Source organism: Micrasema longulum, unplaced genomic scaffold (assembly GCF_059751315.1).
Source record: "Micrasema longulum isolate JH-2025_06_02 unplaced genomic scaffold, ASM5975131v1 h1tg001050l, whole genome shotgun sequence".
NCBI lineage: Eukaryota > Metazoa > Arthropoda > Insecta > Trichoptera > Brachycentridae > Micrasema > Micrasema longulum.
In genome coordinates, this window is record NW_028278238.1 from 157591 (window position 1) to 176093 (window position 18503).

The 18503-nt window shown below is 32.9% G+C and overlaps 1 protein-coding gene across 4 annotated transcripts in view; it reads right to left on the bottom strand.

Moving 5' to 3' along the window:
- bdl (borderless) overlaps window positions 1–18503 on the bottom strand; it is a 43176-nt gene that overhangs the window by 8804 nt on the left and 15869 nt on the right. For all 4 annotated transcript variants that reach the window (XM_088233039.1, XM_088233041.1, XM_088233042.1 and 1 more), the window contains exons 3-5: window positions 6347–6572; window positions 4892–5173; window positions 2054–2244 (exon numbers count right to left, since the gene is read on the bottom strand). In XM_088233039.1, the coding sequence (XP_088089165.1) occupies window positions 2054–2244; window positions 4892–5173; window positions 6347–6572 (699 nt within the window). The remainder of the gene's footprint in view (window positions 1–2053; window positions 2245–4891; window positions 5174–6346; window positions 6573–18503) is intronic.

An 18503-nucleotide genomic window follows, 5' to 3' on the forward strand; every position in this document is an offset into this window, starting at 1 on the left:
ATTAGTGACAAAAAATAATGTATTACATATTAAACTAGCGGACCCGACAGACGTTGTCCTGACCGATCGTTGGCTTGCTTGCAATTACCTTGGAAAAATACTTTTCATTGATCAGTAGGTACTTAAGTACTTGTTAATGATTGTATTCCAAAACTAAAAATGATTCATATTCAAATATTGAATTGAAGTAGGTACCTAGGTACTTGTTTATGGTTGAATTCCAAAAAATAAAAAAATAAATTTTCAAATATAGAATTCTTTTCACAAATGTCAAACTCGGCTCTTTTATTAACAGGGGTGCACTTTGTTCATGAATGCGATTTTCAAAAATGTATTTAATGTCAGTTAATATTATTTTAGTATTACGAAAAATCCAGTAAAAAGAAATAAATGTAAAGGAATTATAAGGAATGTAAGTTGTTTGTAAACATTTAAAAACAAACTTTTTTTAAACACAAAAAAACAAAAACCTTCCATTTTTTTTTGTATATGCATTCTGGTCGAATGCAACCCTGGTAGGTCGATGAAAAAAGATTTATGCTTCTAACTTTGTTTGCAGATTTAATTAAAAATCTACGAACACGCGCAGCGCAAAGATCTACATTTTGCTGAAAACCGCACATAAATCAGTTAAGCCGTTTAAGAGGAGTTCAGTGACATCACACGTACAGAAGAATTATATATAATATAAAGATAATCATATTTTATAATTTTATTTTTAGTATTCTTTAATAATATGCATGCTTCTATGTACTTTCCATTTTGTTGTATCCCAACTGAACACAGGGCTCTTGGTCTCATAGAGTTAGGAATACGTTATTATTTTTTGTAATAATGCCTCGTGGTGTAGTGGTCAGCGCGTTTGCCAACCATGAAAGAGATCTCGGGGTCGATTCTCGACATGGTTGATATGAAATATTTATTTAAAAAGATCATAGTCCCTGGACTCACTGGACTGACACCTGAACCGTAAAATACTGATCATCTTACCTTCATGTAACAAAAATGACCAAAATATGCTGCGATTGGTGTACCGATGCAGTATTTTATGCACCATTGGGTGTGGATGGGGAAAAAATGATATTTGTATGAATGAATAAAAAAAATATATAATTAAATTATTTGGTCATAATTTTACTACGTCCTTTACTTTGTTTTTTAGTGTTTTTACTACGTATTTTACTACATCTTTTATTGTTTTTTTACTGTGTATTTATAACCATTATTGTACTTGAAAAATAACGAAGCTTTTGAGTTATGCATCTCACAAATTCATAAATTTGTTTGTGCAGCATAAAGTGGTAAATCCTCACCCGCCACCTTTTATTTATGGAACACATCGTCGAAAAGATTTTTTGTTCCATTAAAAAAAATTTAGGGCCATATCTCCTAGTATTTTAAAAAATATGTATTTTAATTTAAGAAAGAATAAATATTTGCGTTCATATGTTTTTTTAAATTTATTATTATTGAAAAAGAAATATTAGCGTTTTTATAATTTATCAGAATATTTCAATTTTGGTGGCCATTTTCAACGAGTTGTAAATAACTCACTATTAGAAAATGGAAATCAAGTTGGGGTAGAGTGGGATTTGAACCTCGAACATCCGGCCCGTGAGTCCGCAACACTAGCCACGGGACCACAACCTGATTGAAAAAGAAATATTAGCGTTCTTATAATTTACCTGAATATTTCAATTTCGGAGGCCATTTTCAATGAGTTGTAAAAACTCACTATTAGAAAATTAGAATCAAGTTGTGGTAGAGAGGGGCTTAAACCTAGGACCTAGGACCTCTGATCTGTTAGTCCGTGACACTAGCCATGGGACCACAAACCAGTTAATTAATCAGTAATAAAACGCAGTCATATTCATAAAAAATACGTATGAAAAAAAGTATGATTTTGCCAGTATTTCGCTTTTCGGAGAAGCCACTCTCTTCATAAGGATGGCACTATAAAAATATTGAGGACCCGTTTTTTTTCCTCATGTTTTGTAGTTATTTGAATGCAAACCACAGTGTTATTACTAGGTTAAAATCATAAAAATCTAACCTTACTGAAGAAAAGGCTCCCATTACGCCTGTAAAACACTCCGGGAACATTATAAGGATCAAACAGAAACCCGTCCTTTTCCCAGCGCAAGTTGGAGAGAGGAGGATTGGCCCTGAAGTGACAGTCCAGTACTGCTGATCGGCCATAGGGCAGGTACAACTCTTTAGGAGTGTATATCACCTTCGCTTTATCTAAAATATAAATAATCCTGTTAATGTTTTCATAAAATTCTCTCTATCTTAGACGAATGTGTGGGAAATTAATGCATTACCGGTTTACGAATGATGAAATCGGGCGAGAGAGTAAACCTGAGTCTGATATAAGTGATAAAATTAAGAAAGAGTCTCTGAGATGGTTTGGTCATGAAGAAGGAATGTATGACGAAAGAAGGGTAAAACAAGTATATATCAACAAGAAGACGGCCAAGGAAGACGTGGTATGATCAGATAAACCAAAATCTTAAGTCTGGTCATATCAGAAGCAGGCAAAACCGAAGGGCATGTATGAATGTGGAAGAAGCTAGAAATGTATGCCGAGAAAAACGTGTGTGGTGGTTCATTCTCTTTGCCTACCACTACGGGGATATGGCGTGATGGTAGTAGTAGTAGTAGTAAAATTATATGCCCCGACCAACTACTTAAGCTTAAGAGCTAAGCTACACATACCATTTTTTCTTCCTGAATGCAGGACCAATTTACCGTTGATGATGCCTGTGGGGAGGATGATTGGTCTGTTGACCAGCCCACCGAGAGAAGTTGATCTTTTGCAAGCTGGGATTACCAGTTTTAGACTTCCTCTCTAACTATGTCTTGTAATGTGTATTAGTGATTTAGTTGTCCTTGTATTTTATGGACTACATGTTTCACCTTCAAATGTTCTATTAGGGACTTTTATAAGTGTTTTTAAAAATTAAAAATAATTTATACTTAAAATGTCTAAATTGAGTTGACAAACAACAACAGAGATGGATGACATTTCAGAGGAAGAAATATGGAAGTCATTGATGATAGACTTCAATGTTATAGGAGGATTGAAATTTTCTTTTTTCCAGGTTTCAGGAGGGAAATATTCCCCCCTGATCTCCCTCTGTACCCAGTTCACTGAGTTCACGATTCTGCTTATATGGCCCAGTCAACAAATTCACACAAATGCTGGTGGGTCATGGGGGGTTCATGAGCTACCGGTACAGATTCAAGCTATCTGAGATCAACATCTCCTATCTGATGATGTTACTTCCCATGACCTTCCCCATCTATTGATACATTGCCCCTTTTTCAGTTTATAGAATATGCAAATGAAAGCTTATTACTTGTGATAAGTCATAAAAAGTTTCGAGAGAAGTAACATTATAAATGATAGATATAGCAAAGGCTATAAAAGGTATCAATGATAGCATGACACAAAATTCCGAACACTCTATAAGGGGCCAACAATCCGCCAGGAGATGGCGGAGATGGCCAAATTTCTGTAGTTTTCTCTTCATTATAGCAAATGCGGAGAAGCTCCTAAAACAGGCCACAGCCGAAACATCCTACCCGATTCTTACATATTAACACATAACAACTTTATAAAAATTTTCTTTGAAGAAAATTTAGAAGTTAGAATTATTTTTTTAGGTAAACTCATAAATAACCATCCCTTTGAAGTGAACTTAAATCTTGTATATAATATATAAGCCCATATTTAAAAAAATGTCTCTTTCAGTCTTCCATTTGGGGTCAACGTTCAAGACGCACGGAAGAAATGCGGTAGTGGGTTGTGACGCTTTCCGGTTGAGTTTAGATAAACATTAGCTGGTTGATATTCATGAATATATTTTATTCTTGAATACCGAGGCGCCAATTTTTATCGAAACTCGACCGGCCAGCGTCAAAACCCATTACTGTCAAATATATCGATTCTGCCAAACCAAGATAAATTAGCCCACTGCCAAAAAAATATGTATTAAAGTAAGAAAAGTTGCCAGTATTTTTTTATCTTTTTCAAAGATATAACCCGCTAAGCGCTATTTAGAGGCTTGTCAGCAGGTGAGAAAGAGGAAATATGGAAGGAGGTTATGAGAAAATACACCACAACATCCAGAACAATTGAGAAAAATACATTTCTTGTTTTTTTTTCTTATAACTGGCGGGAATCAAACCCGCGACGCCAGTTTCACAGTTGGTCGTCTAACGCCACGGCGCCCGTTACATTTGGTAAAGACATTTTTATAGTACCATGGCAATAAACGTTCAGTTTACCACCAGTTTCAGTTGATCACTTGAAATTTGAGGTTAAACTTGAAGGTCTATACGTACATCTCTAGAAAAAGTGTCAAAACTTTCATTTTTTGGTATATTTGTGTTGAAACGAGGAAAGTAAGTTTTGTATGTTTCATTGCATAAATACTTACAACGCTATAGAAAGTATTTATGTATAGCTGTTTTAAAAATAAAACAGAGTATTGGGTAAAATATCCCTTTGATTTCTTAGCTAGTGATTTCACAATTTTGCCCACGTCTAGAGTACCGCATTCCTTCCGCACACCTTGAACATAAACCCGTCTATAGATATGTTCATAGAGGGAATGGCTGAGGGGACAAATTATAGAGGGCGCCCCCGACGGGAATATTTGGAGCAAGTGTGCGAAGATTTAAACTGCGCCTCATATGAGGCGCAGTTTAAATCTTCCGCCCTCAGCCCTCTTCAGCTTGACATATGTCGAGCTGACGAGAGCTGCAGAAAATAGAGACCAATGGAGGACGAGATGCAGGACTTTGCTGCAAACCAATCCCCAGGATTGAGACTGCCAAGAAGAAGATATGTTGAATATTCTGATAGTGATAAATTGGAACTTACATTGAACATTCAGCGAAGCTTTTGCAGTCTGCCTGTCTCCGATGGAGTTGACGACCTCGCACGTGTAGTCGCCCAAGTCCGTCATGTCGGTAGGGTCGATGGTCAGCGAACCGTCCTGCCCCACGCTGGAGCGTCTGCTGAGGTCTCCAATGGACGAGATGGGTTCCCCATCCTTGTACCACTTGAGGAACGAGTCCCCGGGCTTGGTGGCGCACTGAAACTTTGCTTCCTTACCCTCCATCGTGGTCTGGTTTACTGGAGGGATTCTAATTAGGTTCCCCCCTAAAATAACACTTTGTTAAGACATGTTTTTAACTGTCAACAACTTGTTTATATGCAAACCTTACTAATATGTGTAAACAACATAGGATTTATAAGGAGCTATGTCTTTTATTTGTTTATGTATTTCACAGTTTTAAAATGTACAGAGTTTCTTTGTTTCAGGTTTCGACTAGCTAGGCAATTCCTGTTGGTTACACCACATTGAATCTATGTGCACACATTGATATATATAGCCCTTTTGCTAGGATGAGGCGTTTTGATTTGTTTACTACCTACGGGACCCTGGTTAAGATGTTGCATTTTTGCTACCGTGGGTACCTATATTGTTCCGGCGCCAGAACAACGACTGAACCGACCGTTTGCACATGTAATTTCTCATATTCTCACGGCGATCGCAAAAAGATATTTTGCCATCAATAAGTATCAAATCTACTGGGTGTATAATTCGTCAAGTGCCCCTCCTTCCTTGACAGCAAGGTTGGATCTGATCCTGACTGCCGTGACAGAAGTACCAGCAATAGAAGTGCCAGAGCCCAGAATAAGGTAGGAATTGCAATCATTGTATTTAGGGTTCTGTAGCAAAGTGAACAAAGGATAACGCATCCCGCGAATCAGCAATTTTCGAGCGTGCAACTGCTAACGGGCAAGTAGCGCGATCACCTGTGTTTAGGAAGGACCTTCTTTTTTGCATGTGTTTTTTTTAATTTTGTTAAATGATGCTTAATAAATTCAAAGAATAATAACACAAAAAAAATCAATTTAAATATAAATTGGAAAACATGCATAATACATAATAATAAAAATTGAATCATAAACATAAATTAGAAAATATACCATTAAAAGTTAAGAAATGAGACATAATTATTATAAATTAGAAAACATACCGATAATAATAAAAATTGAAGCATAAATATAAATTTGAAAATATACCGATAATAATACAAAAATTGAAGAACAAACAAATTAGAGAATTTACCATTTAATTTTTAAAAAATAAATATTCGTGTAAATACTAGTAATAATAAAATAAGAAAAATAAACCAAAATTAATAAATTATTGAATTAGATTTGTCCACCTTTTTTTGCCTACCATGCTAGAGGTTTCGGGTTCGATTAAAAAAATCCTTCTTGAATATTTTCTAAATGTGTTCAATAATTTACGAGATTTAGTACCTTCAACTTCAAGATGAAACCAGGTTCCATTATTCCTTGTGATAGGAGACCTGTTGGGAAACAGCACTCTGCAGCCGTACCAGCCAGAGTCTGTCTCCCTGATGGAAGTAAGGTTGATGGATCCTCTCCCAAAGCCTCGCAGTCCGCGGTCTAGCAACTGGATGCGCCCGAGGAATTCGTCCGAGGAATAGGTGGAGCCTTCGTGCGATGAGAATATCTCCTGATCCTGGAAGATCGAGATATTTAAAAAAAATACACGCAATACTGATGGATACTAATGGATCAAGGTAGATTAGATCAGCGGTCTTCTGTACTAGCCCAGGACCGGGACCTCCCCGAAATCAACAGCATTTACAAGTTAAATGAGGAAATTCAGTGTTTAAAAATTAACATGAAATGAAATACTTATTTAAAATGTGTTTTTACCGTATTATATTCCTTAGTCCCTGGACTGGCTCCTGAAGCGTAAGATTGATCATCCTTCATTTGACAAAAAAAATATCAAAACAAGCTACGATTGATGTACCGATGCAGTGCCCTATGCACCATTAGGTTCGGAAAGGAGAATGTTGATGATAGATGTAATTAGATTCATCAACTCTTTAAAACGAATTTTCAATAACTTTCAGCAAATTGATAATCTTGTAAGGCGTAATTACATCTATTTATCTGATACATTTCAAGATACGAAACATTTAATTACTGGGGTTGCAAAATGATCTCATGACCACCACAATCGTTAAAATAACACACTCCCATTAGTCCTGCGATCCTATTAGTTTCCAGCCAGACAAGGTTATTATCTTCTGATCGCCATTAATATAATTAACAAGTTGAGTGGTTTATCAGCTCCAAGTGGTTTCTAATTAGCCTTGGCCAATTACGTACATGTATATCAAGAAATACAAAACATTATAATAGGTAGTTCAGTAGTCTGTACCCGTTTAATATAATAATTAAGCTAAACTTTCAGCACAATCATTCGTTCAGTTGGGTGTGAATTTTTTTTACATAAAATATTACGAAAATCTTGGTTCTCCAAATGATTCTCAACCAGGACCTTAGCCAGGGTTACTCCAGGGCAGGCTCTGCCTCCCTGGAAGATTTTATGCCTGCCCAGAAATTGCTCTTTATCAAAATAATATATCCAAATATATAGCCTATAAAAAAAAATAAAGGTAAAACACCATATTTTACACACATCACTCCAAAAGCCACATTCCTTATTCACAACTATGGAGATACCAACACAAATAGAGTCACGTGTTATACTTTATATTCTCGTTACATTTTGTTGTCCTATTCAGAAATTGTATTATGTTATATTGTGCTGTGTACGTAATAGGTGCTGTGTTATGATTATGCTTTTTTTCGTAAAAATATCATTATATTCTACTAATAAAGCACTGTGTGTGCAACAATAAATAAATAAATATAAAAAATTGTCTTTGATCCGATTGAACCAAATGAGGTAAGCGACAAGGTGGCAGAGGCCGATCAGTAAAACATGATCTTACGGTGCAAGAGCCAAGGCGTTCCCTAGTACCAGAAAGTTTCAAACAAGGAAACATAATGATTAAGCTAGGAAGTCTTGAGTAGAGTGTCTTTACCAGAGAGAACCAAGAAGATAAGTAAGCAGAATGGTAGAAGACGACCCGAATTACTCTAACTTTTGGAGCTAGGAATCTGCCTTATAAAGAGCCAAAATTAAGGGGGGTGAGAAATTTATGGAGTCAGCTCGGGTGGCCAAAGGGCACGGCGTTGGAATGCGATAGAATATGCAAACCTACAGCACATGTTAGAGGAGTCGTTTATATGTAACTATGTAGTAAGAGAAGAAAAGTAATATGCGAAAAAATATTTGAGGATTAAAACGGGTGCCATAGCAGTTATTTCTGCCAAAGGTGAAAACTCTAAATATTGCCTGTGTATACATCTCAAAAGTACGAAAATAAAACCGTTATAAAGTGTTTATTTGAATAGAAATATATTTGTTATGTGTACAAAGTAATTTTAGAGAAATTCCAACTTGAATTAAGAATTCGTGAAAAATTCCGCATAGCCATAATTTGTTGAGAAGGTATTGTAATAGAATTAACCTGTGAATATGTTGTACAATTGTAATATAATAACATAGAGAAGCAGAGGGTAATACCGCACACCTAACTTTGAACGTCATTTTTTTGGAATCTATTCAGTACAAGGCTAACTTTTACGTACCAATTCAATCTTTATTTAATTAAGTTTCATATCATCAAAGCATATATGTGTCACTACCACGGAACCCTACAAAAAAAATTTTGAAAAAGTATTACATCGTCGATAATATTTTGCTTAATATACTTACACAATTAAATTCAATACCGTCACTATCTAATTTAGTAAAGATTTGTACTTAAGACTTATTGTCTGTAGCTTAATCATAGATAACTATCGACGTGCTTAAAAACATGCTAAGTATTTGAGCGATCACAATGAACATGCATAAGTTATCGCTGTCATAAGCGCGTGTAATCTCTAAGTGTTGGTTTGATTTTTGTTTTCCTCGTAAATAAATACAGTTCATTGGCAAAAAATCGGCATTTATTATAAAAAATATTACAATTTATTGCATTTGCAAAATAGTAAGGAGTATCTTATACAAAAAAGTTAAAATTAAATTACAATTACTATGGGGACTGCTTTTCTTGACATTTGGCTTGCCAACCACCGGCTAAATGCAATAAATAGCATGATAAATAATAAAAAAATAAATGTAAGTATGCAATAAAAACACGACACTGGCTAGAACATCACAGTAGTGGGATGAATAAAGCCACAAAAAAAAGAAGTTCTCAACTACTTTCTTTTACCAAAAGCAAAGAAAAGCAAAGCGCTAATAGCAATGGTTGACTTAATTAAAAAATTGAAAAAGGTTGGCTTTTTTTAATTCGTTAAATTACATTAATTATCTAAAACGGTTTCGGATCGTTTGGTTGGACAAATCAAAGCTACAATAGGTGTAAGGTTAAATTTACAATAAGTTAGGATAATGAGGTCTGATGATGCGTGCAATTTATACAAAGGGTTATTGGCGATGGACTGAGTCAATCAATCTGAGTGAATTATCGTATTATGCAGGTCAGGCCGGAACTATTGTATACTCCTACAATATACATTATACATGTATGATTAGTATTGGGAGCGGTGACGAACAAACGGTGATCTGATTGGATTCATTCACTGTACGATTTGCTACGCACTGAACACTACTGAACTGGCTGAACATACAACGATATACTGCGTCAATTAAATAAATAAAAAAAATATTAAAAAATCAATGTTCGATTCTTGTCAACTCTTCAATCTTATTAGTATGCGAGTGCCTGGTCGATCCTCCCGGAGTAATACAATATTGGTCCTTTTCACACATGCCACGCCAATCCACCCGGCCCGGTAATTTTCCGGGTACACCAAAGGTGACACATTTTGTATGCGTTTGTAGGATGTACCCGGTAAAATTACTGTGTGTGAAAAGGGCCATTCACGTCATAAAGACGTCTGTCAGTTGCAATGCACATCAGAAAATAGTGGACAGGTGGATAAAAAGTAAATTAACATATTACAACAGAGATAAAGAACATTTTAGAGAAAGTAATATACAAGTCTAAGTATCTACAGGGCTTATGACCTCTCATTAGCTGGTTTAAACAATGAGTAACATTCACCATTATGCCCATATTTGAACATCTATATTCCTTCCTTGTAACATGTTAATATAAACAGCTCCCCAGGGAGTTAAATCCAGTCCTTGTCTATAACAATTTGGACAAACTTAAAATATTGTTTGAAAGTAAATATTTTAGTCCCCGGTGAATTATTTATTCTAAGAATATTTTGGCTCTTTTAATTTAAATAATCCCTAATTTTTTATTGTTATAAGTTCTGCCTAAACACATGAGATTCCTAGCTATTCGGGACCTGAAACAAGGAATCTATGCATATTGTTAGTCGTGAAATACAAAAACTGTTTTCTTGTATTTAATTGTACGGCAAAGTTTCTCATTAAATAAAAAATATTTAAATAAAAAGTTACTACTTTAAACGACTTCACTAGTTCATAGTTTTATAGTTTTATCTTTTGCTATTGTTTGTTATGTGTTTCAAGTAAAAAAATATTTTGCTATTGTTGATTATTTATTATAGATACATAAATCTAGTTTTTTTTATTTAGATTTTTTCCTTATTTGTAAAGGTATTGCTTACTTTTTTTTCACAGATATTAAACATTTTAAAGCATGTAAATAATTTGTTTATAATTTTCTTTTCTACCCGCTTACAACTTTGAATTAATATGGCAACACTTTTATTTTATTTTTTTCTTACTGGGTATATTGATTAATTTAAATGTTTTACAATATTTATGTTCACCGTGTCATATTTATATCCTTACTAGTTATATATAGGAATATGTATTTGAATACACCAAATGCTATATTTTATTTCTTACTTTATATATTTTATCTATGTACGAAAAAACAAGTATTTAAAAGCCCTCCAGGCGTTTATGTGAATTAATTTTTTTTTTAAAATCAATCTACGATAACTGTAAAAGATATCTGGTTTACTTGCCGTAAACGGACCAATCGGTTGAACCGACAGAGAATAAGCGGAAGAGAACCTTTGACGTCACATGCGGAGTAATTTCAGAAATACAAAACTCGAAAAAAATCATAGCGCTGATAATACGATATATAAAAAATAGCTTTATTTAATTATACTAATATTTATTTTTTTGTTAAACTTCTGAAATCTTTTATCTACGTTTTATACAATTTACCCTCTTTTATAATGTAAAAGCCTTATGATCGTTCAAATGAATAAAATTAAAATTTAAACTTTATATTTAAAGCACTAACTTTGTGGTTATTCATTTAAATAAAATAAATAAAAACAACTTTGTTTTTAGCCACTTTTTGTTCTTACTTACAGGTTTCAAAGCTAAACAAGTTGTTTATCAAGGTATACTTAACTAATAAATTATATTAACATATTACAACAGAGATGAAGAACATTTAAGAAAAGGTAATATAGAAGAAGTATAGAAATTGAAAAAATAACATTTTCAGGCGTTGCCTAGTATGTAGGTGAAATAATTCAATTAGATGAATCTCACCCGCATAAATAAAGGTTTCAGCTCTTTAACTTCACAAACATCAACAGATGAAAGAATTGAAGGAATATAGATGTTCAAATATAGGCAGAATGGTGAATGTTACACAGTGTGTAAAGTGGCCACTTAAACCAGCCATTGACAGGTCATAAGCCCTGTAGATGCCTAGACTTCTATATTACCTTTTCTTAAATGTTCTTCATCTCTGTTGTAATATGTTAATATAAACAGCTCCCCAGGGAGTTGAATCCATTCCTTGTCTACAAAAATTTGGACAAACTCAAAATATTGTTAATAAATTCTATCCTATTTTATTTCATCAGTATTATGCTGTGAATGTTAAAATTAGACAACTTTGAAATCTTAGAAATTAAAAAGCAATTTATATTATTAGTCCACTCCTGCTTGTTTTGAACGTATCCATCTGACATTACAATCCTTACGAGACAAAACGACTTGATTTATTAGTTCCATACACAGCAGAATACTGATAAAGTAAAATATGATAGAACTCATTTGTTATGTATACCTTTTTAATTTATTTTTTATTCAGATAACAAATAAAAATACAACATTACAACTAAATACAATTTTTTACATTAATTACACACATATATTTACATTAACGTTTCCTACTACGTAAAAGAAATAATACATTTATAAATTACAAAAAATATATATAAACGATGTTTTTTATCAGTGTTACATAAAGAAGAATTATAAATGCCGTTTTTCACTTCTTTCTTAAATATATTGTATGCCTCACTGTACTTTTTACTATTTTTGTTCATTTCATTAAATAAAAATACTTTTCTGTAAGTACCTTGATTAAGAAGCTTGTAGAGCTTTGAAACCGGTCGGTAGAAAAAAATACAAAATAAGTGGTTAGTAACAAAGTTGTTTTTTTTATTTTTTTATTTTTATTTTGCACCACAACAGGCCAGGAGGCCCAATCACAGAACACCCAGGCTTGAGAAAAATCACATTAAAATTTTTGTTTTCTCACCGGGAATCGAACCCGGAACCTTCCGAGCGTGAGTCAAGCGTCTTGACCACTACACCACGGAGGCCGCCAAATTTTTATTTATTAATATTTAAAGCATTAACTTTGTGGTCAAACATTTTACTAAATGTTATTAAATATTTGTATATAACCATCTACCGACGTTTCTGAAATTAATGTTCCTTTGATCAATAATCAAACAACCCTTCAATACAGTACTTGATACGACGTTCCACTGTAATGGTCACCCTAAGCTTATTAAGCTCACCCCCTCCCTCCACCTCCTCTATCTTTTTTCAACTATTTCTCAAACAACATAGAGTATTTTCAATTTAATCAGTGCATGTTTGTCCTAATCAGTGCATGTAAGGGTTGCTTATTAAAATGCATGTCGTGTTGGTTTTATATTTTTGTGCTACAACTATGGTAAAGGTGTACTCGTTATAGTAGGTTTTGCTCGTTGGTTTGCACGTTGGTTGAATTGTTGTCCTGACGAAGAGACGGGTACGCCTCGAAACCGGTAGACATAGATAAGTCGGTAAGTGGTTATATACAAATATTTAATTGTTTTTAGTTATTTCAATAAAATTAAAATTAATTGGAAACGCAGATATTTGGTGTAAACTTTAAATACCGTCTGTTGCAACTAAATCTACAGTTTTTAATTTTTTGTTTTGAAAACAAGGCTTTAGTATTTCTTTTTTTATAATTAGATTTCATTTTGAGAACCAGTGGACATCTTTTGAAAATCATGAAATAGATCAGATTAATAAAGTTTATTTAAGCTATGAGTGAAACAATAATTAAAATGACCGCATTTTCCACGGTCAGTGGAGTAAATGTGTTATATTATTTTGCCTTTGTTCCAGGAAACGTTCATTACAGACGGTAAAATAATACGAACAACAAAAAATGTTCATGTAATATCTAATAAATTCCAACGCTTAGCTAAATATACATGAAATACATGTGTATAATATTTACACATCGCACCCCGAGAAGTACACTGTGGTATGTCTAAATTGGGCGTTTTGCTGGATAGCAAAAACGAACATTTTAAAATTGATTAATGCTTGCAACAAATTGTATATTTTGCAAATTTTCTAATCGTCAGACTGCACCGGTTCGGAAACAAATATGGCAAAATTGACGCGTTTCGTTTTCCACGGTCAATTTTTGTATAAAAAATCAAAATTACTTACATTATTCGAATGCTGTAAAAATCACTATGAATTTATATATTTTGCTTACCTACACTCAAATAAATAAATAAATAACTTTAATGTTTTTATCTAATTTGTTTGCAACCGAAGGAAAACATTTTTAAGAAGGGAATTTGGAAGTCAAGGCATTTACAGGGCTTATGACCTGTCGTTGGCTGTTTTAAGTGGCCACTTTACATACCGTGTAACATGCACCATTCTGCCTATGTTTAAACATCCACATTTCCTTAACTCTTCCATCTGTTGACTTTTGTGAAGTAAAAAGGCTGAAACCTTTATCATGTGAATGTGGGTGAGATTCATCCGGCTGAACCAATTCACTTACTAGGCAACGCCTGAAAACAATTTTCCAATTTTTATACTTCTTCTTTTACCAGTTAGTTATTGTCTAAAACTGTTATATTTTTCAAACATATTTAAATATGTACCTACCTACTTTTATGTAGTATTTTATCTTTATTTAAAGTGACCGGCCGATGTTTCAGTTTCGGCCAGTTTTAGGCCGAGATTTTGGTTTCGGATAAAAATTATCCGAAACCTGCGGCTAGGATGTATCGGATTGCATTTGACTGTACTCGGGTGAAAAATTAGTTCAATTAAAGATGTTGGATTGTTGTTCATTCAAAGAATTAGTTATTATATTGCCATTGTCTAACATGAAAAATAAAAACTAGGCTAATTTTGCGACTTGTTGACTAAAGACAGTAGTTTCATGTTTTTTTACACATATTTATGTTTTTGTAATTCCTTTACAGGTAATAAATCCTATAGCGTACATTAAAGAATTGTTACATATAAGTTAAATGCATTACATAACAATGAACCAAAAAGCGCTAAAATAAAATAAATACACTCATTAATTTTTTGCGTTTTATTTCATCGCGTATTTTATTTAAAAGTTCAACAAAGTTCAACATTAAAAGCGCCTAATTTTGGGCGTTTTGAAGTGACTTTTAATTTATTTGAATGAGTTTCTGTTTTAACTGAAAATCTTGTTTTGATTTACTTTCTACCATATAAAACATAATGTAATTCAAAACTTTAAAAAATCTGTTGATAAGATACATATTTATTAGACCTACATATTGTCTTGTTATATTACACACAATTTAATTTTGTGCCCGTATATAAAAGCTCTCTGGGCGTCTACAATAATAAATAAAGAATATATTGACATTATAATCCCTAGTTTTTTTTTTGTTATTTACTCATTTGACTGATAAAATATGAAAAAGTCACTGTAGCCTCATAATTACTTACAATAGATTTTTCAAAATACCCACTAAAGTTTTTGGTGCATCTCGCTTTGAAAAAATCATAGAGATACGTGAGTGTTCTTCTAAGAAAGAGTAAAAAAGTGGTTATACTGTATTCATAATTCATAACACAAAACAGCCAAATTTAGACTTACGGCGGTGTTCTTCTGGGGGTGCGACATATTATCAATCTAATGAATATCTATGATCATATTTAGCGCTTTCAGGATGTTTTCGTTTTCAGTGATATCACCACATGACTATGCTTAATTTATTAGGACTACGACAAATTTATGACATGCTGGAAAACATTTCAGAAAATGATTTCATTATTTTTATTTAACAATATTTTTAACATAGTTTGTCCAAATGTTTTAAGGCGAGGAGTAGACATATTACAAAACGGATAAAAAACATTTTTAAAGGAAATACGGAAACCGATTTATTATTAACATCTTAAAAGCATATAAACTTTGAACAAACCAATTTGCAATGTTTGAGTTTGTCCAAATGCTTGCAGACTGGCTGGATTTCCTCCCTTGGGAGTTATTCATATTTAATATAAAAATACAATTAATTTTTCCAAATCCATTTCATATTTATAAAAATACAGATAACGGTATTCATAGTATGTGATATTCCCTGCTGTACAAATGAAAAAATACTTAGTAATTAAATAATTGGCACAAGAAACATGCAAAATAAGCGTAATATGTGCACTGTGCCGTGCATTTTCCCCGGTTGGTTTAAATGAAGATAAACCTTTCGTGATTGAAGTGACTCCATTTAACATTCTGGAACACGTCATGATTATAATTAATATTATATGTAAGTGTTCAATGAGACCACTCTCGCCTCTTACATGAGGCTAATATGAACGCAGTGTGTAGGCAGTACGAAGATCACTGGAGTACAAAACATTTTGTTAAAAAAATATTTTATTGTACGGTATTTTGATCATGCAAAATCACACTGGAATTTAACCCTTTTAGAATTTCATTTATAAATACCAATGATATTTCATCAAACGATTATGTTTTTCAATATTTATTTATGAAGTGGTTTAGATATTCTTTTTTAGTATTTGATGCCTGAATGTTTCGTGACGAAATATGCCGTTTATTACCCAAAATATTAGAACATATAATTTACTTCCAAGACCATTTTTTTTAAATGCGTGCTTACAGTATAAAGTGGGAAGTTAATTAAAACAAAACAAGACTTGCAAAAATTGCTAGAAAATATTCATAGAAGCTTCACCAGGTACAAAAATGTCTGTTTTAAAGCTACACAATATAATACATAATATGGATATGGTAAGAAAAATTTGGTCTGGAAGACAAATAGGGAAATATCACCTTTTTTATACATTTTTAAAGTAATAAGTGTCAACAAAATACTGTCCCGTAAAAAAAAAATTTTGGCTTCTTATTAGTAGCATAATTTTTTTTTTTAAATTTGTAATTTTGAATTCCCCAAAAAACTGTCATTGTATTGGCCACGCCCCTTATACATCGTGATTCATGTTAATTTTCATTCGTTCCTAACCGTTCAAATTGTTATGGAACATCGTCACGAATCTAGTGAGTGCAAATGGTTCGAAATACAAATTTAATACATTTGAAGTTAAAATATCCAAATAAACTCCCAGACAAAACAAAACAAAAGACTCAGACAACCTTTACAGAGATGTGAAAAATATTATCATTAACAATAGAAAATGTTTTTTTGAAATTGTTTTTTTTTCATAATTTTTATTTTGTTAAATGTAATTCGTAAGGGTTTATAAAAATAAAAAAATCAAATGAAAAAAAATATAAAAGGAACACATTGAAATCGTGACATGCTTCAAGCTACATTGTACTAGACATCTTCACTCTGTTCGTAAGTCATCAGAACAAAATACTATTGTTGTTTTACATACTCTGCCAAATAAAATGAAATTAATTTAAATCAAATAAGTTTTTTCGCGAAAGCGCCAAGTTACAAAAACTAAAGAAAAACCCCAATTATGCCGATTACGATATTTCCCTAAACATAAAAGTGTTGTAAGAGCGATATTCTACCAACAAAATGATTCAACAACTAAGTAACAGTAAGGTCTTTTAGATCAGGACATCAGGAGAAACAGGTCTACCAACGGTGTGCCACACCTGCCGCACGCGCGTTCCTTCACTCAGCACAACTTATGCAAATCCCTGGCGACACTTTCTTCAGCGATTAGTCCTGGCCATTACCGGGCCACGCAGGGGGAGGAGTCCAGACCGGACTAGGCAGGAAGTCTCGCATCAGATAATCCTAGAAGATGGGTCCTGCCCACGCTCTACCACGTGTTGGGAACTGGCCGAGAGAGACTGCCGCTGGCCTATTTAAGGACTGACGTTCCGAGAGGGATTGTGGGCGAAAGCAATTAATACACGTCATTCATTACTGATAATGCGCATAGAGTTCCAATGCGTTTGTCATGGACACATGAATAGTTTGATTCGAGACAAAAATGTTCTAAAGCAGATTATTAGACAACGATAAAATTGAATATTATAATAAATTGCGATATGTATCTACACTACTTGCAGTATCTTCGTCATATAGATAAGTTTATTTAGAAAATTGGATACACCTACTCAAAAAGGGGTGCCTGGAAGAATTACTAGACAGGTACCACCGTTTTGTAGCAACAATTCACGGACATTGTATACTTGTTATGCTGTATTAAATAGGCTCCAGGAACTCAGCAACAGTTATTCTCACGTATCGAATATATTTATTTAGTGTAGGATATTGTTACATTATTGTTATCAAATACATGTTTCACTTTGTGGTATGACATTTAATACTTATTTGTACTTAAATTCGTTTAGTTTTTTAAATTCGGTTTTCGTTTAGACAATTAAGAACGATTAGAAATTAGTAAAGGCATTAATCCAAAACTTCAAATAATAAATAATCAATGAAATTTAACTTCGAGTCCTCTTTTAAAAATATTCCCGTTATGATTCATTTTATCTTCTTTCTTTCGTTTTTCTGTCTCTTTCACACAATATTTTATAATATAAATAGTAACGCGTGTAATTATAAGTTAGTTTGATTCCCGACGATGAGGTAGTAACCTCGAAACCGGTCGAAGTGTAACTCAAAATTAAAGTGGTTTTTACAAATTTATAAACATGTAAGTGTAGGATATTGTTCTTATAGATTAAACCTATTAATTTTTTTAAAGATGGTGAATGGTAAACAAGCCTTTAGTAAAACTGTTATATGAAACAGTGCTTTATGATTTTCCTGGTATATTTACCATTTAAAATATTTTATTATTTAATTTGAATTTTACATTTTTTAAAATTGTTTTACACTTCTACTGAATGTTCTCTGTAATTTTTTGGTTTCATTTTTGTTTCTAAATCTTAGTAATGTGTGTTTTTTTTTAATAATTCAACCAAATATATTTTTATTAAAAGTTTTGGAAAATGCAATTAAATAAAATAAAAGCTTGCGTATTTTAGAGAAATCCCAAAGGGGTAAA